The following is a 26,301-nucleotide window of genomic DNA, read 5'->3' as shown; positions in this document are numbered from 1 at the left end:
TACAACGTTGTTCTGAGCGCGGATGCCAGTTTCCCGCCAATTCGATCAGCCGTTCCGGGCTGCCAGGGTGGTTTTATTCAAAACTAAATTTACCACACGATGCAGAATGATAGTTACAACGTTGTTCCGCGAAAAAGTCATTTTCATAAAAGTTGTCAGTTACAACGTTGTTCGAGGGACCCATTCAACTCTAACACACACAACCAATGGGCAGCCAACATGCATAATACAGCGTCCCAGCAACGGGATTGAGTATTATTCCTTTCACCACATTCTCAAGTGCCAATATACCATGTATATTGCAACATAATTTTCTGGATATTGACTCCATTCTCTTGAGGTAAACTTTATTCTAAAACACACCCTCCAGTATAACTTCTTACTTGTGATTGTGTAAAAGCTAAATACACACTTATAATTTAAATGTTGAAACTTTCAAATTATTCAACTCACTTAGAGGATATATAATACACGCTGTGTCTTCAGGAGCGAACATCGTACTGCGAGGAGTAGAAGCAGCACAAGGAGGTCCTCCAAAATATGAAGCAGAACTGGTATTAGCATCCACTGGTTGGTACTGAAAAAATTATATTTAGCCATAACAAACACAATAATAGTAGGGTTATTCTCTGTTTAAAGTTTGTTACTGACAATGGATGGTTTGAAAACCTAACTATGTTTTACATTTGAAGAAAAGGCTAGATTTCAATCCTCAAAACGTAGTGTTACGCTTTTTTGTAACATATAATGTTGGAAAATGACCAAAATCCTAGTATAATCATATTTAACATATGATTTGAGTGCAAATGCTCATATATTATAGATATTACAATATTACATAATAATATCTACAATTATCTGGTTCTCATCGCATCAAAACATAGCATCTCATGAATTAATTTAATTTGTATTAGCAAAGTTTCAAGGCAACAAGAACCAAAAACCTTAGATGTTGGTAATGACACCAACCATGTAAGTTTAACCAAGATTGTAATACTGTAAGTAGTTCAATACACTGCCAATCATTACTGCTCCCACAAATACAAATATGGAAAACCTCACCTATCAATGAATAGTAGTGTAATTATGAAACGTTTAATATAGTTCATAAAATAACAAATAAAACTATAAAACTCATATTTTTTTGAAATAACAACATATAATTTAAAAGATAATACTTTATTTTAAATATAAAAGAATATTAATCTGTTAACCCATTGGGAAAGACATATACACTAGTTATATGTATTTTGCTCTGTTAATGAAAGAGCAAATGTTTCATAAAATTCAATCATAACTTGAGAAGTAGTGATTCAAAGGTGTAAATTGTGAAGAGAAATTAATATTCAACTCGGTTTGGTTTGAAGTATTGCGGTAGAATCACTATTGTAGTGTGATGAATGGGTAACTTTATGATAGTGAATCAAGCTGGTGCAAAGAATTTACTTACAGTAAGTAAATAAATTTTATACAAATGAAATTGACAAAAGTTTTTAATAACCTCAAGTGAATCAAAGTGGTGAGTATACTACTTATTCAGTATTCAGACTGAACTAGGTCTACACTCACTGACGAACACTCAACTTGTTTTACAACACCACAAGGAGTTATTCACACAACTCACATTGAGACTATTCACATATGACACCACAAAGTGAGTTTCTTTATACAACATAACCTGAACAACTACATATGGTGAACTACAGTGGGCTCTAACCTACATTCGACATTAGGACCTTCATATTCGGATCTACACCATATGGCACTAACCACAGAGGGCTCCTAACCCAACATCCTAACTCTGACCTTCACCATAACTTGATCTATGAAAAACAGGTGAGGTGCCAATCCTAGGACCTGCCTTGGATGTCTGGTATATTTATTCTACCCATTACGTAATGCACCCATAAAATTGTTTAAATTTGCAATCTGATCTGATTTTAAGCTGATTAAAAGAAAGAAATGGTCTTAAAGATTTGCTTATTGGTTCATGGTTTGATTTGAAGATTCTACCAGCCACAGCAGACATGACAGAATCTTCGCTGTAATGTCTAGGATAACTAGGTTCATTAAATTCTATGGAAGCCATAGATTTTAACTGTCATCCTCTGCAATGAACTTGGCCTATCAATCAAGTTTTCTCCTTATCCTAGGAACACCTCAAAACTTGATATTATTGACAAACTGCTCCTGGGTTGACAGACTGTGTTGCCCAAATATAAGTTCTTGTAGTACAGTTTAGGTTCTACTGGCAGGTATAAGTCAGAATAGTACCCTTCTATGGTTTCCAAAAATGATATAATTGTTTGTCCTAGTCCATTCACCCATTTGGATATATAAACACAATCTTTTGAACGAACAAGATTGTTCAATAGTGTATGAGTACAATATAAACCAGCCATACTACTATGCAATGTTGCTATCACGCGACATGACATCTTATATTTATTTATCATATCTTTACAATTATAGTAAAAATATTAAACAATAAATAATTAGATACATAACTTGTGAGTATCTCTTTAACCTTTTCATTTTTGTTAATATTGGATATGTTTTTATTGCCAGTAAACCTTATACTGAACCAAATAAAATAGTATTTTATCACATAATATTGATATTTTCAGACAACTTTCATTAATTATATAACAGTTAACAAAAAGAGGTGTCAAAAGTGATTGTAGGCATAATTTAAATAAATAACAAAAAACTAACCTGACTATTGAGCATTATGATGGGAGGATCAGGTAGCTTGTCAATCCCATCCACATCGGAATTGGTTAAAACCATCGGCTGGGTATTGGGGTACAGAAAGCTGGTTGAAGCAGTAGACATAATGGGCTGGGGAGCACTGAAACTAGGAGTCACTGACGAGACCAGATTGCAATTTGTTGAGATGGCTACGGATTGTGCTGAGTAGACCTGTTGTGTGTTGGTACTGGTCAAAGAGTAAGTTTGTGGGCCACCTGTACTTGCTGGAGTGACAATCGGATCACTAAGCAGGTTCATGTTTGTACTTGTTGGTAGACTTGTACATATCGGAGCCATTTGGGATGGGTTAGTTACCAGTACTTGTGATGACTGAGAGCTCCTGAACGTGATACCAGCAATTGCTGCAATGGCTGACTGATTCTCCACTTCAAGTTCAGGGACTACTAAAACATTTTTTATTATTAGTCAAATTGCAATATCTACAACAAAATATGTTTAGTTACATGACAACTTATAACAGCTTACTTATATATGACTACTGCCAGTTCTAATGTTGAAACGAGCTGCATGTTAAATATATAATTTTTAAATTGTTTAATAAGGTTGTTCCTATGGCGCAGTGTGGATACAACAGTTATTGTAAGATAACAAAGTCACTCAAGGTTGAGCTTGGTTGCTGCTTGGATGGGTGACCACTGAGTGATCCCGTTCTTGCCTACCCAGCAAATGGTGGTAGTTCATTAAAAGTCACCTTTAGGCTGTTGGTCTCTAGGTTATGTGTTAGAAAGGGCCTCTTAGCCCTAACTTAGCGTAGCGAAATAAGACATTCTTAACCTTTTTACTTTTTCCTGTTAAGAAAAATGGTATTTATGAATTATGATATTATAATAAATAAAAATTTATGGTATTAATAGATTCTTAACTCTGAAAGAGATAAAGTTTATTATGGTATCAAGGTGCAAACAATTCTTAGTACCTCAGTCACCTCTTTTTACTAAATGTTGATGGAAATAATTTGATTTTTGAAATATATCTATTGAGATGGATAGGTTTCCATTCCACCAGTTCTGACAAAACCACCCGCCAAGAATCATATTTTATTCAATAAAAGACAACAATCAAATATAGTCATAACTTTTTGAGCTTGGTGGCCCTGCGTTATTTAGAATATCTTAAATCTTTTAGGATGATATGCACACAAATAAATAAACCATAAATCTTGTCAGAGTTTCAGACAAATTATTATTTTCAATATATACTTTTAATGTTTAAAGTATCCAAGTATCCACAACCAATTGTTCTTTCTTTTCTTGTAAACCTCTATAAATTAAATTAAATTTATAAATAAACACATATTTTAAAACTAAGAAAACTGACAATTTTACAATGGCAGAAAATATTTTAACTACACTGCATTTATTGTTGACTTACTACAAACAAGTATGAAGAAAAATATTATATACATAAAAACCTGTGAATGTCACAAAATAATAATAAATAGTAACTTAACTGACAAAAAAATTAAAAGCCTAATAAGATTAACCCCAAATGAATCTAGTTTCTAAAACAATATCAGACTAATTGAAGAAATGATGATCCCATCTGTTTCTTCCAGGATCAAACCATCCCTTATAACAACTATACTTCATTATATTAAATAACAAATGTTGTTTCTTTTGTAAATGTTTTATCTATAATGTTCAGGGTTATCATAAAAGAATGTTGCAGTTTCAAACATGGATTAAACAAAAACCGAATTACTTGCAGTTAATGTTGTTTATTCATATAATTTGTCATCGCAAACAGTTTTCTTTTCATAATTAATAAATTTCAATGCGCACTTAGTCGCTCAACAAATGTCCAAATGACACACAACTTCTTTCCAAACATTTGTTAACATTTATTCGGTTATGGTTGTCATTGGTTCATTAATCCTGTGTTTTAAGTGGTTCAGTTCGTGATTTTTTTTGTGAATAAACAATGCTTTTGATATACCCCACAAAAAAAATCACAAGTTGTAAGGTCTGGATTCCTTAGAGGCCACAGCATAGGTCCTTGCCGGCCTATCCATCGATTTCTAAATCTTTCGTTCAAAGCATCCGTGACCAATGCACTGAAGTATGGGGAGCAGGATATTGTTGGAAATAAATTTGATGAATGTTTTCGAGTTCATCTAGCTGAGGGAAGCAATAATTGGGTAACATGTCAAGATACACAACTCCATTGTTTTTTCACCAAAGAAGAAAGGCTCATTATGCGATTTTTCATCATACCACACCAAACATTAACTTTAGGTGAATCATGTTGTTTCCCAACAATTACACGTGGGTTTTCAGAGCCCCATATTTGTGAATTGTGTTTGTTAACACATCCATCTACATGGAAAGAAGCTTTGTCTGTAAATATTATATAATCTAAAAATGATTTATTTTCACCTGTTCTGTCCAACATTGCAACAAAATTTGTATGGTTTACACAATTATTGGGTTTTAATTCCTGCAGTATCCGGATTTTATAAGCATGTAATTTGAGTTTTTTTATATGAAACTTTGTGAACTGTTGTTTTTGGAATACGTAATTCAACGCTTCGACGAGGGATGGATTTCCAAGGACTTCTAATTGCCGATTGTTTAATTAGTTAAACTATTTAGTCTGGTACACCTGGTCTGCCAGTTGATTTATGTTTCTTAACTGATCCAGTTTCTTCAAATTGTTTAAGCCAACGTGTTATGTTATTTATGTATGGTGTTAAAATTATGTCATTGAATTAAAATTATGGGTTTTAATTCAGCCAACAATAAAACACACCGTGTTTCATCTTTATCCAAGAAAAGTAACTCATTAAACTCACCGCAAAAACAATACAAGAACTGGTTTTGAGGTTAGAACAGCTAATAAACAACATTTTGGGTTGCAGGCTTGCAGATACCAATATAACATCTATAAATTTCCCTACTATCTACCCACGAATTACTAAAACCGCACCATTTTTTTTATAATAACCCTGTATAATGTGATCAACTAGTACAAAAAGTTGTAACAAAGCTGTTATTAACAAATTTAAAGATTATATTTCTCATGTTATAAAAACAGTTGAACTAAAACAAATTCTTCAAAGTATTCTGAAAAAACAATAAATACAGTAAAGCCCCTGTTGACAGAAATAAAGGGGAGATAGCCATTTCAGATCAGCAATTTTTCAGTTAACCCAATTACATCTAAAAATAACCAATTAGAATGTGTGACTAGGGGAAATTAATTACATAAAAATTATTCCTGTAAGTTATAATGGTGGCTGGTGTGGCAGAACGTAGTGGCGGTTGGTGAGGGAGGGGAAGGATGAATTATCTGAAGGACACATTATTTGCCCAGTCAGTTGCTACCGTGAAGCGTCATGCACAAACCCACTCTTTAGCTCAGAGGCGGAGAGTTGCACAGTGTTCTGATTTTTAATATAACTATATTTCTAACTTATTTACATATACATTCTCATTAATAGAACTGTTTTGGTTAACCTAACTTTTGGTTGACTCGAATTTGGTCAACCGGGGCTTTACTGTACTGCATATAATATAATAACAATATAATAAGTCAATTCAAGGAACTTTAAAAAAAACGCTTAAAAATGGCTGAAAATAATGTACCAGTACATACTGTTGGTAATATGCAATAAATATTATCTCCTTAAATATCTCCTAATTACTTACGTGGAGCACTGATTGGCTGGTTTATAGGTGTTCTGCATCCACCATTCCTGTTTCTGAAAATACAATTCATAGATTAATTAAAATGTGTTATAACGATTTTTAGTGGATTTCTATTGTGGATACATGAAATCTTTCAAAAGCTGGTGTTCTGAATTAGTAAGTCTCTTAATTAACGTGACCAAACCGTTGAATGGACAACTTTAAAAACACTCCCGTAGTGTAATGTCCAACCAGCAGTCAATTACCTCTTGGAAAAACAACTTCTTGATCCATCCTCTGATAGTAATATTGAGTGACATGTTTTCAAATGATTTGAAAGCAACCAAGAAACAGATAAACAATGAGTAGAAATGTTCAAGCATTTTAATGAAAAACCCACCAATGGTAAGTATATCAGCAAGGTAGCACCTAGTGGCCCTTTAACCCTATAAGTGGCGGTCATTTGTGGTCTCAGTGGCAGGCCGTTTTTGGGCAAATTGCCGTGATCGTTAAACTTATTTTTAGAAAATATTATCTAAGTGATAACCTAGCAATATTATATATTTTGTTTTCCTTATGAACTATAGATATAGAATAAGAATAAATATAATATTTGGTGCCTTACCATTATTTTCAGATTAATATCATTGTAGATGTGTAAAAAAATTTTTTTAGAAAAAATAATTTTTAAGTTGTATTGTCCGTCACTTTGAAACTACTGGAGCTACAAAATAATGTCAAATTCACAGAATATACACAATTTTATTCTAAACAAATTACTTCTTATACATTTTTTTCTATTTACAAGAACAAAAAAGTTAGATGGGAAAAACTAAATCTATGTATAAACTGGTTTTTTTACTCCCGAGTCACTAGAAGGGGCTTGTCTTTTCCTCCCAGTAGTGTAGGGCCTATAATAGTATAATAGTGGCTTAGTTTGTCATAGCACAGTATATTTTGTAAATATAAAACAGGAATTGTCTTATCGCAAACCCCTCCCCATCCTCGGACAGAGGTCAAAGTTGAGCGATCTAGTAGATAACGTGACTACAGATTCTCGCCGCCCGTTCAGCTGGTGCGCCGCATTCTTGTACTTTTCGTGCCGAAGTGTCTGTCGAGTGCGTCGCTTTGTTGTACTTCCGTGTTTTACTGTGTGTGTAATAGATTAGTGATGGGTGACACAATGAGAATTTGGGATTTACCCAGGAGCGAAGAGGGGGCCATTCGTTTTTTACAAGATCATGACTAGTTGCCTACATCTAAAATATGCGTTGCGGTCGGCAGTTGCTGCTGAAGGCGGAAATCCACTAGACTCACTCATCCTTGATATTGCTGCTTTCTGGGCGTCACAGGAAACCCATTAACAATTAATAATCATTGTAAGTTTGTAATTGAAGAGTTGCATTTTCGTTCTATAATGTTTTTTTTCTATAAATTTATTTGTTTGTGTTCCTCATACTGGTGTAGTCGGTATAATCCCAAAGTACCCCAACATTTTCCATGACAAACGAATAACCTAAACATTTACAGGTAACACTAACGCGATAAACAATAATATACTGACAATAACAGTACGCAAAGTCGCCAAACAAAACAGTAACGAGACGAGTAGACAGCTGTTCTCTCGTCTGCCGCCAGGTCAAACGAAAACCGTCGGAATCATTTAAGCCAGCAAACATTAGTAACATGAATACACACTATACTATATGATATGTATAGGAAATTTCATGGAGAATACGATAGTTCAAACTAGGCCTAAAAATAATGGACGGTTGCGGAGCAACGGCCTTAAATGTGAAGCGATGGCTGTGACGGCGCTTGCCACTTCGCGGCGGGTGAATCATACGTCTCAGATGGCGCTTGCCACTTAGAGGGTTAAGGAAATAACACAGCTGTTGAAAGAGTATTTTCAGCGATGAACAAGATTTGGACATCATATAAGACTGACCTTTCAGTGAGTGTATTAAAATTAATTTTAGAGACAAGATTGTAGTGTATTATACTACGATTTGTTCCTACTAAGATTTGTTCCATGTTAAGTTCCTCACCAAAGTCGCAGAAACAAATCAGCTCAAATGATAAATACTGAACATAAAAATCATTGTCGTATGCAACTATAAAAATAATAGTGTTCATTTACAAACTCGATTTTAAAAATACCACTGACCACACCCATTCTTGTAGTCCACCCTTGCTCTCAACCCAACTCAGACACCATTTCATGTCATACTTTGGGGAGAAAAATCTTTTTACGTTATTCTTAATCAAAGCTGAGTGCAAAACTTTGAGTTTCAAAGCAACTATATAAATAATCATTGTGAGGTTAAAGCAAGTGTAGGTTACAGTACAAACAGACAACAGAATAGAGCGTGGCATGACATGACGAAGTGTTAAGTAATGGGATATGATTCAATGGAAGTGCCTAGTAGCGAGGCGTGGCTGGTTTATTTTCAGAGCGTGCAAGAGCGTGGTGTGTTGTGTTGAACCAGGGTGGCTGAAGCTACCAATTTTAATTGGTTTTCTATAAAAAAAAATAAGTAAGTTGGCAGTAACCCTTCAGATGTATGGGGTTAGGCCTTCATCAAACACTGCAAGTTTCTTTGTGTTTTATTTCGCGTGGCCTCAGATATAGAGGGGCTAAATTTTTTCAAATAAATATAATAGAGTAATAGTAACAGAGTGAGACCTAATTTCCTTATTTTAACATTTCATATTTAATATAAGTGGTAGAGGGAAAATATGATTCTCATTAATAAAGAAAAATTGCATTAAGTACACGGTCTGTTAAAAAAATATCTTTTTAACTTCCACGGGTTATGTATATTGGTTTTTTTTGTGGCTTCCACCATTTTCCAACAGGTTCGACCATTTTGAGGGTTCAGTTAATTGTTGACAGCTAATTTACTTATGTGTCATGGCTCATCTGGATCAAAGAATCCGTATCAAATTTTGTGTTAAAAACGAAATTAAGTGTGTGGACGCATTCCAAATGTTGAGTGTGGCTTATGGAGAAGCTACCTTGGACTAAAGCAACATTTATCGGTGGTACAAAACATTCTCAGAGGGCCAAAAAGATGTGAATGATGAACAGCGTGATGAACAGGACGCCCGAGCACGTCAAGAACAGACGAAAACATTAATGAAGTAAAGAAAATAGTGTTGGCCAACCATCGAATCACTGTTAGAGGTATTGCCAAGGACCTGAAAATATTGATTGGCTCATGCCATTCAATTTTTACCAAAGATTTAAGCATGAGACGGGTCAGTGCAAAATTTGTACCAAAATTGCTCAATTTTGACCAAAATCAACAGCACATTACCATTGCTAATGAGCTGTTGTACTCTATCCCCAATGAAAGTTGCCGCACGAGCCAAGACCGAAAAAAGCATGCCAAGTTTGGTTGAATGTGAAAGTTTTGCTTACAGTTTTTTTGCAATTGTAAGGGCATGGTGCATTATGACTTACACCTTTTGGCCACAGGGTAGAACTGTCAATAAGGAATATTATCTACAAGTTGTGCGCAACTTGCGTGAAGCAATCCGCCAGAAACACTTGGATTTGTGAAAGAACAAAATTTGGCTTTTGCACCACAATAACGCCTTTGTTCACACATCGTTACTTGTCCCACAGCCACCATATTCACCAGATTTGGTCCCTTGTGATTTTCCTAAGTTCCTGAAACTCAAGAAGCCCATGAAAGGAGACGCTACGCTACCATTGACGAGATAAATTGGTATCGAAGGAGGAACTTAACCCTTAGCACACCACTAATAAATCCATTGATGTTCCTATAACAGCAAGACATCTATATAATATATATATATATATATATATATATATATATATTTAAGTTCAAAGCTAATTTTTAATATATGTATATATATATATTTATTTATTTAAAATATATATATTTTTAATAATATATATTTTAAATATGCTATAAGAGGTAAACAAAAAAAGTATTAAACAGGGAATTTTAGTTACAATTAAAATATTTATTGAAAAAATCTAAAAAATAACAGTTCACTATTATGTGAATTAGATCTAAATTCAAATTCTTGGTACAAACTTATAAATTATATAAACTACTAGTTATTAGAGCATTTCCCTATCTAACTTTTAACAGATAAGGTCTATCATCTTATCTTATTATCTGGGTAGACAAAGGATACTATATTTAGTTATGGCTCACACGGAACATTATTATGTACATTATTACATTATTATTATGTAGGATACACAGAACAGACAAGCAGGTGGACAGCACTAGGCAAAGGGCACTCCTTTTTCAAATATAAAATACCTTTAAACAAAGACGAATGATAATTGCATCATGTATGTCTATGGATTAGACCGAAAATATGAATATTTAGAATAAAATGTAAAATTAATTATATTTTAGTCTAATAATTAGTAAATGTTTTTAAATTTTATTTTTATTCCTGACATTTTATTTTTGCTAGTTCGATTTTAATGTTCTATGTATTATTTTCTTATTTTGATAGGACATTATAAACAAGGAATATATCATGCGAATATTCATTCCATTTCCAATATTCATTTCTCCCACTGAAAATATACAGTACAAATCAAAGTCTCGTGTATCCGAACGTCTTTCAGGCAGAACTGCTTGTTATACATCTGTGTGCCGGAAACGACTTATCTAGCTCAAAATATCTCGGATATGTCCAATATACAAAAAAGGGCCAGTAAGTACACCACAAAGTTACCGCCCTGTATCAATACTACCAATAATATCCAAAATTGTTGAAATAATAGTATATGACCAGTTTAGTATGCATCTTGAAGTAAATAACTACCTTAATGTAACACAATTCGGTTTTAGAAGGGGGATGTCAACTGTAGATGCAATAGATAAATTAGTACAAGAAGCCTTTCAGGCATTTGAAAACAAGGCCTATGCTCAGGCCACACTCTGTGACCTGAGCAAGGCCTTTGATTGTGTCAATCATGACTACCTCTTAAATAAACTTAAGTTTTATGGTGTTGAAAACTCCCCCTTTAAGTTTTTTGAATCATACTTACAAAATAGAAGTCAAAAAGTTCTAATTGATGGTATTTGGTCCCAAGAACTAAAAGTCAACTTCGGTGTACCTCAGGGATCAGTCCTAGGACCTCTCCTCTTTTTAATATCAATAAATGACGTCCCTGATTTTATAAAAGCCAGAACTATATTATATGCTGACGACACAACTCTGGTGAATTCCACTGCAGACATTAATGCTTTGGAAGAATTAACTGAAAACGCTCTTCAGGGTACCACCACATGGTTCAATGCCAATGGATTTCTTCTAAATCAAGATAAAACACAAAAAATTATATTTAGTTTAAAAAATAATATCCCTGAGAATCCTGATTACCTTAATGCAGTCAAGTTTTTGGGAGTGTTTATTGATAACCATTTAACATGGAGCCAACACATTGACTCGATTAATCCAAGACTAAATAGAATCATTTATCTCTTGAGGAGTCTCACTAATAAAATCCCGGAATCGTATAACAGAACAGCATATTTGGCATATTTTCAGTCAATAATGCGTTATGGGCTCATACTCTGGGGAAATTGTAGCAGAATAGGAGAAATATTAATACTCCAAAAAAGAGCCTTAAGGGCTTTAACAAATTCACAAGAATATGAACATTGTAAACCCTTATTTATTAAAATGAAAATACAAACAGTAATTAATCTCTATATTTATGACTTAACCCTATATGCAATTAAAAATAAAAGTAGTTATAAATATAATTATGATATTCATAACTATAATACAAGGAATAAGGATAGAGCCCTCATAGCGTTTTCTAGACTGAGTAAATGCCAAAGTAGCCATACCATTATATCTATGAAAATTTACAATAAATTAAAGGTACTTATGGATAAATATCCAATCCTGCAATTTAAAAACAAGTTTTATAACTGGCTATTAGAACATCCCCTTTATAAACTAGATGACTTTTTTGTCATTGATCCAATAGACTTTTAGAACTTTGCACGAGGCCTGTTACAAATCACCATTTTTGTTAATCATGTTTTGCTGGTCTTTGCTTGAAGGATGTATACTTAACTGATGCGGAGAGAGGCTGTTGTTGACGGAGTATTTGATGGGTACTGTTTGGTATTTATATTGGATAGTATCAGTTAAATGGAGGGTTATTATGTTAAAATCATTATGTTGATTTATGCAAGGAATTTTATGATTTGGATTTTCACAAGGTGTAATCTTACATTGTATTAGTTATGTAAATATTTTTAGGTTGTAGTTAACATATAATATTTATAATTTGTAATCCTTTTTAATATTGTGTTTGATTGATTATAAAATACTGATTGACCATGTTTGAATATGTGATGGACTCATGACTAAGCTTACTTAGCAGCTAAATGACATTGTCAATGATCTTTTGTGATTCTTATGGCAAATAAATATTATTATTATTATTATATTATTATCTAGGAAACCTCAAGATCTGGAGCTTCAAGACAACCTAGTTTGTCTACATTTTAGGATTAAGTCACAGTAGATCCTCAGGGTCTCGGTGACAGGGAGTATTATTTTTGCCCTTTCGATCCTTTAGTACATATTAGCCCTCATATGATACGTAAAGACTTATGGAACTCCTCAAACTTGCAAGATGACAGAAAAACAAAAATATCTTCTATGACAAGTTTTTAGGAGATAGTTTTTTTTTCACTGATTTTGTAAGCTGTATTAATTAGATTAGAAATTTTCTATTTATACTTATAATTTTTCCTTCTTTGCTAAGCGTAATGCGTATTAACAAAACATTTCACTGCAGATTTACACAAAACATTCAACGTATCACTGAGTTTTAAAAATAATGAAAGTATGTGCACAGCGTATGTGTCCTTCAGCTCAATAGACCAGTTTAATATGTTTCTTCAATTTTCCAACCAAAAACTTTTACAAGACAAACATTACATGTAAATACATGATGCTAATATTAATTATCATAATATGTAAATAAATGATGCTAATATTAATTACCATGATATGTAAATATATTATACTAATAATAATTATGAATAACTTACTTTGTATGAGACTTATCTGGAGATGATGACAAATCAAGCCCTGCACTACCTAGAACAAGCATAAAACTAACCTATTATATTATCTCCCAACGCTTTTACAAAAGATAAAATAATTTGGTTTGCTACTCTAAACAACAATTTTTATTATTAAAGTTCTTATTATGGAAAAAAAACTATGAATCTCCCTATTATTTCAGCTGAATTAAGCTTTCATAATCTACAAAGCTTAATCTTAATCTATAAAGAAAAGATTGAAATTTATTTCTGGACCTCTTATTTGGACAGAAAGCTCATAAAAGCGGAATCAAATATCTTTGTTTGATTTGTATATAATATATACTAAGTTGATTTAAGATGTCTTATTTTCCAGTTAATATTTATACATAAAGAATTCTATCCTGTGACTACCATTTCCAAAGTACATAATCTGGACCAATAAGATCATATCAGAGTAATTCAGGAGTGTTAACTCTTTAAAGTAACTATTTAACCACTGTACACGAAGCGGCTATTTGAAATCAAGACTTTTTGTAAAAAACTGAAATTGGTCAAGTTTAACGTTACCTCCTGTTTATCCCCTTCAACATACTCTCCTCTCATCTCCTTTCAATACACCACTGCATGTATAAATACTTGCACTTTTTGAAGTAGTCTGGAAATCATCTTTTGAGAGCGCCTTCAAAATGTGTACTGCATTGTTTCACCTCCTAAGCGGTTTGAAAATGAGTTTCCTTCAGTCGAATTTCGATCTTGGGGATCAGCCAAAATTCAAATCAGGAGAATAGACGGGATGTTGCAATATTGAGATCTTCTTATTTGCTAAAACCCGTTGAATGGATAATTCAACGCTACGGGCTGGTACGTTGTCTTGGTGCAGAATCCATGAGTTGTTCTTCCACAGTTCAGAATTTTAGTTTCTTCTAACTCGCTCTCAAAGCTTTGTAAGAACCTCTAGGTAGTACACTTGATTCACTGTCTGACTCTCAGGAACATGTTTAGCCAACACAATGCCATTAAAAACTATTAACATGGTTTTCAGTTTTGACTTGCTTTGTCACACTTTATTCAGTTGTGGGAATGATAGTGTTTTATAGTGCACAGACTGTCTTTTCGATTCCAGGTCATACTAAAAAGTCCAAGTTTTATCACATATAATAGACTCTATCCAACAAAGTTTGATCATACTCAAGGTGCTCCAAAATGTCCACACATAATGAAACGACTAAGAACGTAATGAATTGGTAATCAATTATGTGAAGGAGCATTGTGATCTTTGGTTTTCATCCAATACAAGCTTATCTTAAATCACAATAAAACTGAAGAAATTATCTTTAATTTAAGTAAATCTACTATGCATAAGACTGTTAAACTTCTTGGAACTAATTTGAATTCTAAATTGATATGGGAAATTCATACAAAGTATTTATGTACTTGCCTTACTAGAGTTTTGTTTCTGATCCATAAATTAAAAATGTGTACTCATGTTGATTTAGTGACCCAAGCTTATAATGCATTTCTTAATTCACGTTTACTTTATGGTATTACTCTTTGGGGTAATACCAGTGGAGCTCAAGAAGTTTTCCTGTGGCAAAAAAAGTGGTCAGGTGTATAAAATGTCTGGGGATAGAGATTCATGATATATTTCCTAAGCTTAAAATACTCACATTACCTAGTCTATTCATTTTTTACAGTCTCAACCATGTTTACTTATTCAGCAATAACTTGGATGGGTAAACGACAATCTTTTGTCATGATTTTATTAATTCTTTGGATGTTTTCATCAGTTGAAGTGCAAGCGTAACTGAAATGCTCATCATCTTCCACCTCTTCCCAGCTTTCATGAAACCATCTGTGTCATTAAAAAACATGTGTCTGCGACATTGTGGAGTTACCAGACACTTCATTTAACAAATTCTGATTGTTTAGATATTTTTAACTAATTTTAGTACATTTATGTACCAATGACAAAACCTATTGTAATAGAGATATTATTTAATGGTGAACAAAATCTGATAATGGTTCTATTCAAACATTCGATAGCTGATTTTTTAAGTTTAACCAGAAACTTAATCCCAAAATGCTGCTCAATCTTTGCACTGATAATTTTTCCGACAAACGGTTTTCACTCAATGCACTTTAAACGTCAGTTCTAACCAGACTACTGGACTAAGCAATGATACTTTGATATCCACAGACTTAACAGTAACTGAGGAGATAATCAGTGCCCTGTTTACTTCTTATTAGCTCGCTGGCTGACAATTGTCTTGTTTTCAAATAGCCGGGCCTTATATAAGTAAAATATTGTTTGTTCATAACAAATCCCCAGTTTATTTGTTCTATACAAGGAATGTAAACTAAAAATTTAACCAGAGATTAAAATGCCTCTACATCGACTAATGCTGCCTCCTTGTTCAAACTCAAGCCTTTGGCATTAAACAACTACGTTAGTTACTACAGAAATTGTTTTAAGATGACCATACAAAATTCAATAATTACAATAAGCCACCACACCACGTGTTGCGTAGCAAGCTTTGCTAAGGCTGTTTGCAATATTTCAAATCTATATAGCTCATTTAATTCTCTAGATGTCCTGTGACAGATAGACAAACGTAAAAACATGTAGAAAGAAATGTTTACATCCACCCTGCAGGTAAAAGAGAAATTGTGTTAGCCTACTGGGTGATGACGCTCAGCCAAATTCCAAGGTTGCACACGCACCATCATAGAACTCATTCTTGTCTATATAGAAATGAAGTTTCATGCAATATTCAAAATGTACAGTTGAAATCTTTCTTAAGAAATCTTGCCACATGATACATTCAAATTTTTGTACGGTGGTTAGGTTTTAGAGCAGTGTTCCACAACAATTCTGGTAAGTTAGTGAGGATACAACAGTGCGCTGAAGTCAAATATTGTCACTGACTATTGACATTGACTCCAGTACATTCTAATTTCTTTCTACTCTATGAATAAAATTTTCACTTGTTAGAATCTCATGATTGTAAACAGTTTGTTCACAATTTATTTATTCAGCTTTTCTCTCATGTCCATCACAGTTAATCCAAAAGATTAATGTACAAAATTCGCCAACACTCAGCCAAATCTCATGGAGCAACATGCACTCTCATCAAGAACTCAGTGTTCCTCATATATAAAATGAAGCATAATGCAAAAGTTCAAGTCTATAGGTCAATTCATTTTCAAAATATTGTGCGGACAGACAGACAGACGGACATAAATGCAATTATTCCAGTCTCAAGAGTGATAGATTTTGTAAAAGCTGTGCCAAAAAAGGAATTATACTTATTTGATTGATTCCTAAAAATAGACCAGACTATAACAATAAATATTTCTTACAGGTGTTTGGCTACACAACATTATTAAAGGAGTAAAGCTTATTTAAAACAGAGAACGATTTAGTCTTTAAAGGTTTTGATGATTTTGAGTTAGATTTTAATAATGAAACATTGTGTCTAAAAAATAAGGATATATATATATATATATATATATATATATATATATATATATTATACAATATAATATAAATGATTTTGAATTTTAAAAACTCAAAAATTATCCCTTTGCACTCCAAAGGCCTGCATTGCAGGCCATGGCGGTGCACGGGCAGACTCCCCACCAACTCCAATTAAAATACGTTAGCCTGTCCCACAGCTCCAGCGGCCTGCATTGCACACCATAGCTATTTAAGTACTAACACTTTGCTAATTTTTTAATTAGTTAGCTTATTCCATGTATTTTACTTGTTTTTCTTGGTTATCTTTTATTTAATGTACAAATGATTTTAAAATAATACTTTATTAAAAGGTGATACTAGGATAAATAAATAGATTTTAATCGATTCAAAGGTTTTTATTCTTTAAAAATTTAAAAATTGAATAAAACCTAACCTAAACAATATACAGTAGTGTAAAAACCATAGCATATTGCTATAACATATGTTTACAAGACAAATTTACCAAAAACATACAAAAATTGCTAATAAATGAAATAACTTTTTTAACGAGTTACTAATAATAGTATTTGAATAAAATTTGGTCGTTAATAATAATAATACATATATAACAATATAAAAGTGTAAAACCAATTGCATTTTGCAATAATATACATATTTATAAATAAAAATATTAAGTATAAAATAAGTATTGGTATATATAATAATTATAAGTGCAGGAATATTAAAATTGTAAAATCAAAATTAGTCCTTTAACCTTTTCGCTGTGTGGTATAATCTAAAACAGTTACCAGCATGTAATCCCGGTTTGTTTGTGCAAGTGTCACAGTACATTCTTGTACGTTTCCTCTCACCACTTCTCTTACTACACACAGCACAGTCTTTATTCTTTCTTGGTGGAAGAAGTTCTGGTATGTGTAGCTTCCCGTTTAAACGACCCTCTTCGTCTTCTTGTACTGACGGTCGTCCTCTTTTTTTGGGATTTCTTATGTCACCTACGAGTAAATCGATAAGTTTTTTTCTGTAAGTCAATTGTCTAATAGGTTGAGAACCAGGAGGTCTAGAAATGTTTTTTAGGATGATATTGAGATGTTGCGTCGTCTCCCCTTTCAATGTCTGACATAGAGGTAACAATATCAGTCAGCAAGTCTAAAAATAAAGGTTGACCTAAACATGATATGCAATTCGCTTACAAACGTAATATAAAGAATTGCATTTAATTCAACTAAAAAATTTATTACCGGTTATTGAAATATTGCATTTTATTCACTGGTTATTTCTAATTCTGAAAACTTGATTTGGTACCGTATAGATACACTACAAAAAATCATAGAAAATGAAATATGACACAATACGTGCTGCCTGCAATGCAGGACATTGGAGCGTTCAAGCAAACTAGTATCTGCCATTGGAGCGCAAGGACGAAAAAATTATTTATGCTACCGGAGCTAGTTTGAGTATGGCGCTGGCCTGCATTGCAGGCCACTGGAGTGCTGGGACATTCTATAAAATCATTCTATGAAATCCATTGAAGCGCTAAGGGTTATATTAGCTTTTATAGAATACTTTTTTTTTAGACAGAAGAATTTAAAATCATGGTCTTCAATTTTTAGCATTGTTACACCTAAAAGTAATACATAAACACATAATGACTGAATCATTCTACCATTCTACTTGTACGTTTTTATACCATATATAACAACAAGATAGTAGTACGCCACACCATGTGTTGTGTAACAGGCTTAAATACAGACAGAAATAAATTCTTTCAGTCCTTTGAATGATAGGCTTCACTAACGCTCAACTAGTAATGTGCAATATTTAAAACAATGTAGGAGTAGGTCAGACCGTGAGTCATGGCTTAGCAGAAGTTGCATGCAAAATTTCAAGATAATATACGTCAGTTTGTTTTCGAGGTATTGTGTAGAGAAATTTTACCAGGCCCCTAAATAGTAATGCTCTCACACCTAGCATTTCACTTATTACATCCAGATAAGCCAATTCAGTCGAAGTCGATCCTAATTTCAATTCAATCGTTCTTCATGTACAATTTAGAACTCACGAAGTTAACAAAAATGACGAGTGAATTGATATATTTTCTATGTGCTAAATATAGCTCAAGAATTTAGTAAATACATTTAAAGCTGATTTCAGTAAATACTTACATTCCTGTACCAAGTTCTTGTAGTTCTCAGCTAGTGAAGCTTCTCCTTTCTGCAAGTTGCTTCTCTTAGGAGTGTTCAGATGTTGTGGTGACGGTTCAGAATGGAGAACATCAGACTGTGAACATGGCTGTGATCTGTCATCCTGTTTACAAATAAACATTTTAGTTGATTTATCTTGGTAGTAAAACTGATTGTTTTATAAAAATAATTGGCTAACTAACCAAATTTACAGTTTATATGGTTTTTGAGATTATTACGTATTTAAAATATTTTGAGTGTTTTATTTTTTGTACTAACATAAATAAATTTAGTGCTTGAATTCTACATATACCACAACAATTTCTACATTACATCTTGATTTTCATTGGTGTGACAATAAATTATAATAAACATAATTTGGAAAACAAATTTATGTTTTAAGAATATTTGTATTACCTGCAACACTAGTGAATCCAGTGTAAGTGGAGGTGAAAATGTTTGTTCTGTATTGGTCTGTAAGTGTTCAATCTTCTTGGGTGTTGCTTCCTTGCCGTTGTTAACCTAAGTAACAATAAACAATGATAAAGAAAAGATAGTTCTAAAACTATTCATGAGCCAAAAAATGCATTAAAAGTTCATTCACTCCATTCAGTCATTACCTATAGAAACAATATTCTCTATTGAAATAAACTAATGTACAAATATAATAAAGTTGAAACGTAGGCTATATTAACCATTTTGGGCCAATACCTTTATAACAAATTTTTGAGTGTAACTTTTATATCAATAACACGCAGATTTGGTATTGTGAAAAAGACCAGGCATAAAAGACTTATGTAACAGTTTCGTTAGAATAACATTTATTCTAGTAAATATGTTGGATAAAAGGCTATTGGTACAAATATATACAAGTAGGAGTAAGCCACAACACGTATCATGTAAGATTCTTCACTAAGGTAGCATGCAATATTCAAATATTTGGCTCATTTAATTCTTGAGATGTCCTGCGGACAGATAGAAAGACAAACATTAAAATTTACTTTACTAATACTTTTCTTACATGCCATAAAACAGGTAATATACAGTTAGCATAAAACTAAAACAGCTTCTGGAAGTTTGGTAAGAAATACCTCGGACACTTGATGTGCCTGATCACAGTTAGGCTGCTGCTCTTGAACATTACTTTCCTGTAAACTCAGATTTTCATTGCCTTCCCTCAACACAAAACTTCTCAGTTGTTCTAGCAGGCCAAATGAAGTCTCTCCCACAATATCATCTTTATTTTGTTGTCGCTTTTCTTGTGCCTGTTTCACTGAAAAAAGTTAAATAAACCAAGGTACAAACACTGTTTTGTCATTTACATTTTTATTATCAATACTAGTAACTTCTATTATATACTTGTTGCCCAAAAGTTAACTTCAACATAGAGGACTCTCTAAAATGTCAAAAAACACACACACACGTACGCACGCATGCATGCACACACACACACACACACACACACACACACACACACACACACACACACACACACTTAGCACAAAATGATTCCCACTCAACTGCTACAGTTTTTATAATGAAATATAAATTAAATCTATTAATTTGTATTCCAAATATATTACTATCCAAATAAACATCTTAGACATAAGGATACATAATTTATAATGTTTATTTAACCATAATTCATAATTATTCAAATAATAATTATGCAATATCAGAGTCTCATTTCTATTGAATTATATTCATATTTTAACTGTGTGATTCTTAAAATTTATTTTTATTTTATTTTTCAGAATTGGCAACCAAAGCAGCCTAATTTAAATTGATGGTTGACAGTTTGTATACTAATTTAATTTACGAACCCTTGATTCATTTACTTTTAAAGAAATGAGATTCCCAATCTATTATGTTGGCTTCCCAATTTATACCATGTCTTCGGGCCAACAATGATGTGTAATTTTTTACTTTTCTGTTAACCCCTTTCTCGTGTTTTCCTTGTGTTCTTGTATACTTAGGAAAAAACCTAATGTTTAATGGTCTTTTTCTCTTGCCCATGTATTCCTTATACAACTATATTATATACTGTAAACACAGTTTTGGAATTCTCTATGCCAGTTTTTGTTTTTATTTTTACAAGACTTTATCTAAGAGTGTTGTGTGTTTTTAACGTGGTTATAATGATGTACTTTCTACTTATTCTCCTAATTTTCTATGATAATACTGGCATATAAGGTATTGGTATAAACGCAAATGTATTTCTGATTTACTGATTCAGGAATGATTCTTCTGTTTTGTTTGCACTTGTTTATTACTGATTGAAGGTATCCATTAAGTGTAAGATCCAATTCAAGTTTATTAAATTCCTCTTTTAATCCATCTTTATCTGAGCATAAGCTCATTTCTTTATCTAATAAAGAGTAGCCACTCCTCTGACGGATTTGTTATTGTTTGATTGATAGTTTAATATTTTCCTGTGTTTTTTTTTATTTTAAAACAGTACTCTTAAGGGCATCCTTGTCTCTTAATACACACACAGCCAGAAAAAGGAAGCTTGTTCTGGACTTCCACATCAATTATGAGGCAATGGAAAAAGAAATACTATTAATGTGATTCCAAAACTTACTCAATTTAGTGTCTCTATGAGAAAACATAACTGAGGTATCATTCACTTATCACTAAATCTTCGGTTTGAACTGAGCTAGAACCAAGGGTTTTTCCTCAAACTCCTCTAATAGAATAATGAGAACACAATCCTTCCATGGTAAAAAATCAACTGCAAACAAAGAATTGATTCTCAGTACGGACCTGTCAATTTATATATAAAACACGTCTGGGCATTTTTACAGAGTTATAATTTTCTACGACAATCTTTAATCCCAAACATTCAATATTTAGTAATATACTAAAAAGATCTTACCTATGCTATGAAAACTACAAGCTATGTTAAGAACTTCTGTGAGATTTCGGCCAAGAAGAAGAGTGTTTGCATGTGTCAACGGTTTGCCAGTGTTTACTCTTTGCTTGCATTCCGTAAGGTTTGGTGACGTATCCAAAAATATTCTGGCTGCTTCCTTACACCCCACAGACAGTAAGTACCCTACAAGATATGACAAAACAGATTTTAGTACAATGGCAATATTACTTCTCATATGGAGGCTGGACATCTTTAAGTTTGATAACACACAACCACGATTAAAGAATATCATATAATAACATAAGATTTCAGTAGATATTTTACCTGTTCTAGGTTATTCAAAATGAGTAATGCACTTACACCTATTTTAAAAGCTCATATTTTATGTTTTAATGTTTTTAATCATTTTTTCATTTCTATTTTGATCATTCTAATAAATTAACAGTTAGTAAGATTGACTGTAATTTTGACTCTGAATCTGAAGATTGTTTTATGAGCTGTGATATTTAGAGACCATTGATATAAACAAGTGTGACCATTGATTTTTTGCAAGTGTGAAATTAAGTTTGAAAATTGTAAATCTGATCCACACGCACCTGTGTGTGTGTGTTTCTTTTACAGTTTATTAAAGCTCTTGCAGTATAATAAGCTCCTACCATGACAATCGAACATCGATATTCCTCGTTATATAAACTGCCAAACAATTCAAAACAAAATTGTCAAATAAACCAAGTTTATGTTATAGGCTTTTAAAATTATAGTAGTATTTATATAGTTCAACTGTGTTATTATATCTAACAAATTTATAACCTAATATGTATATTTATTAAATGTAACAATTCTTACTATTGTCTAACATGTCTAACAGATTGTGATACAAATAGTACATATTCATCGCCAATATAGCCTACTTGCAGTCATTACTCTAATACCTCACAAATAATTTTAGCCTACTTTGTATCAGTTTTCAACAATATTGTTATGTAAAACATTTTAAAAAGCTGGCAATAACTATTGTAAATAATTTTCATGTTTTTGTATTCAATAGTTTAGGTACTGTATTTCTAATTGATAATTTGGTATGCTGATTTAATTGTCGTGGTAGCCATTTATTATACAGTAGGCAAGCTATTAATAGTTGTTCAAATGTAACACGTGTTTATATGAAATAGCCCAATCGTCTTGTTCAGCAAATTATTATAGGCCTATAGTAAAAGAGAACATTCTAAAGTTTCAAGAAATAAAAACTATGTCCACTAGCTCTTGTCATGAAAAAAATAATCATATCTTTTAGCTTCCATAGTTAGTGTAATATTAATTTAAAACCACTTAATTAAAAATATTCAAAAAATATGTATTAAAACCTAAGCTACAAATATTTGTAATTAATGATCATTTGTCAGCACAGTTGGATTACATTGCCATCTATATTTAAAATACATTGAAATCTGTTGACATTTCAATACAGACCCAAGAATAGAAAAGTTGATGCGTGACAAACATTGACAAATCTGGCATCATTGATTTTGTGAGGTGGTGTTCTAGGTGCCATAATCAGTAAAAATGCATAAAAACCACGATTCTGTAACTGGACTAGGCAAACTTGCAATAGGCAGATTAATATGAAATTAATATAAAAATACAAAAATCAGGTAGTCTAGGATTAGGCTTGCCATAATTTTTCACCGGCCAACCGGGACACCTCTGTTCGAAATGCGTGGGGGGGGATAAATATGAAGTCAAATTAACAATAAAAACCAAAAAACTTTGTGTATAATTGTATGAATTTAATTTAATTTCTAAATAGTATAAAAGTGATTATATCTTATAACAATAAAAATACAGTTTGGGTTATATTTTTCACGGCTTTCATTAAATAAATGTAAACCATTAAACAATACAAGCTTACTTCAGGCTATACCTTAAAAACATTGACAGCTATAAAATGTAAAAGCAAGGCTTATTTTTTATACCATTCGTATTTTTCACTAGAGCAAATCTTTCTAAATAAGTCTTTTTTGCTTTTTATTTTTTCATAAAATTCAGTGCAGCTAACTGCAAAGTTAACTTTGCATAACATTAAATTTCGAACTGTGGATTCGTGCATTAATCCTCGATCATCACTCCAGGCAATGTTCATCATGGAGAAAACTCTCTCAACTGAACTGAAAACTCTCTTATTTCGGGACCACGCTGAACCGATAGAGTGTTGTGTAGTTGTGAACCTCTAGACTAAACTACAACTAGGCCTAGCTCAATTGTTTTAAACATTCGGCTCCTCTGACGTGACCGGGACAAGCAGGTAACAGGGCGGGACACCGGGACAAGCTTGTAAAACCGGGACTGTCCCGGCCAAACCGGGACGTATGGCAAGTCTATCTAGGATACACTGGGGCAGTGTACATTTAGCACAGGTAGGGAGGTTGAACTATAGTAGTCAATTAGTAGCATAGATGTATGACAACAGGTTGACAACTTCGTAACAGTAATGGTTAGGCAAGTTTTTCTTTTTTTTTTGTCAATAGCAAAATTATTTGTTTATGAAATAGATTGATAGAGAATAAAAATAATTGCCTAAGCTTTAATATGTATCAGTTCATCCATCTGGTATGATTGAAGTTGAACTAAAAGGACAATTAATTAACTAACCACCTTGCCTTCATGTTTGAATTAGCCAAAACAACAGTTAATTTTATAAATGCTCCCTAGCCTAATAATAATTGGTTTTACTAGCCAAAACATAAATTCTCTCCAGTGAGATTGTTTATACTTATTGGCATGCATTTCAAGCAAGATAACTTAGTGACAACACATATGAACACCACTCTGACAGGTAAAACATAGGCTTAACAAATGTTATTATATTTAAGACATACCATACACAGCTCTGGCAATTTCAGATGGTAAAAATTCCTCCATTTTAACTGTGTTTTGTACCAAGTCCGGAGAGTTACTATCTGCAAGATATTGTAAATATCTTGTTGAAAATATTACACACTGTTTTATCTATCCCTGTACGGTGAATAAAACTGGAGTGCAGCATTTTCTTCAGCACAAAAATCACAAATTTATAAGCCTAAAGTAATCATGATAGTGATTATAACCTAACACGCTCTGTTCCACTTATCGTTACGAATGAATGGGAATATGCATTGCATCTTATCGGGTTTAAATATAAATCCTAATCAGATGTATTCAACTCTTTTCCACTTTTGTTAACAATACTTATAGTCGTTTATTTAGAAAATATGGAAAGGACAATCAAAACAATAGATCGCGTTTCTTCTACCATTACATTCTAACTACTTATCTTCCCAATCCAGTAAAACAATAATAAACTGTCTCTCCTTTAAAAACATCCAACAAAACAAATCATTTTTTAGTTATAATATTTAATCACAAAAACAAAAATAGTAAAATAAGTAAATTTGTTCTGCAAAAATATAGAAAAAAAACTCCCGCCAAAATCAGTGTTTTGAACAATCTTTATTTGATCCCAAAAAAGAAATAAACTAGCATTATTCCATATTATACCCACTATATTTTTCTCTTAATAATATAAATTTTATGACCAAACGTTATACTTTTCTTTTAAAGCGGTAAAAATATTTTTAAAAGGACGTGAACTATATAGCAACAATAAACGCATGCAGTTTTAGGCTGTATAGTTGTAGAAAGGCAACCTGCCTAGTGAATACAATAAAAACACAATCATTGAATACAGAGCATACAGGTGAATGGTTTACTGCGTTGGGAAATATAAGAACACAAGTTTGTTACGAACTTTTATATTTTTTAAAAAATTTAGATTTGTTTAATATAAAAAAGAATAACAATAACTAATTAGAGTTTTATTGATTACCTAGTTTATTATAATTTATCCGTATTTGACAACTAATGCTAGAACGTATGAATGCAATAGATAGACAAAACAAAGTATTATTACCTCCAACCCACGTGTCTTCTTGACGGGGTTCCAAACAGAATTTTCATCCTATAGTATATAGTCTATAGTGTATAGTCTAATCAGTCATTTCTTCTCTATAACAAAAATTTGAGTCAGGTAAAATTCATTTGCTTATCTGAAGATCTTATACCACTTGAAATCGTTGGAAAATTTGTTTATTCCAGTGTTATGTTATACCTGATATGGTATTACACAGTTTCCTCAGCTCAGAACCCACTTTTCACGAGCCTCTCTTCAATAATTAGGACCATTCACAAATTATTGTGATTCATAAACAAAGAAAACAACAGTTTTTTAAAGTTGAGGATTTTGGGTTTGTACTCCCTCTTC

The 26,301-nt window shown here is 32.5% G+C and overlaps 1 protein-coding gene across 3 annotated transcripts in view; it reads right to left on the bottom strand.

The window, feature by feature from the left end:
- Window positions 1–25,418, bottom strand: part of LOC124359185 (repetitive organellar protein-like) — a 46,281-nt gene extending 20,863 nt beyond the window's left edge. The window contains exons 1-9 of one of the 3 annotated variants that reach the window (XM_046811721.1): window positions 24,881–25,418; window positions 22,008–22,187; window positions 20,221–20,402; window positions 19,547–19,651; window positions 19,112–19,253; window positions 13,475–13,523; window positions 6,420–6,472; window positions 2,716–3,152; window positions 454–577 (exon numbers count right to left, since the gene is read on the bottom strand). In XM_046811721.1, the coding sequence (XP_046667677.1) occupies window positions 454–577; window positions 2,716–3,152; window positions 6,420–6,472; window positions 13,475–13,523; window positions 19,112–19,253; window positions 19,547–19,651; window positions 20,221–20,402; window positions 22,008–22,187; window positions 24,881–24,923 (1,315 nt within the window). In that variant the 5' untranslated portion in view covers window positions 24,924–25,418. Of the gene's footprint in view, window positions 1–453; window positions 578–2,715; window positions 3,156–6,419; window positions 6,473–13,474; window positions 13,524–19,111; window positions 19,254–19,546; window positions 19,652–20,220; window positions 20,403–22,007; window positions 22,188–24,880 lie in introns of all 3 variants that reach the window. The other 2 variants (XM_046811722.1, XM_046811720.1) reach the window with 2 other exon arrangements.
- Between the last annotated feature and the right edge of the window lie 883 nt (window positions 25,419–26,301).

Source organism: Homalodisca vitripennis, chromosome 4 (assembly GCF_021130785.1).
Source record: "Homalodisca vitripennis isolate AUS2020 chromosome 4, UT_GWSS_2.1, whole genome shotgun sequence".
Classification (NCBI taxonomy): domain Eukaryota; kingdom Metazoa; phylum Arthropoda; class Insecta; order Hemiptera; family Cicadellidae; genus Homalodisca; species Homalodisca vitripennis.
The sequence above is the reverse complement of the archived record's forward strand: the minus strand, read 5'-3'. Positions and strand labels throughout refer to the sequence as shown.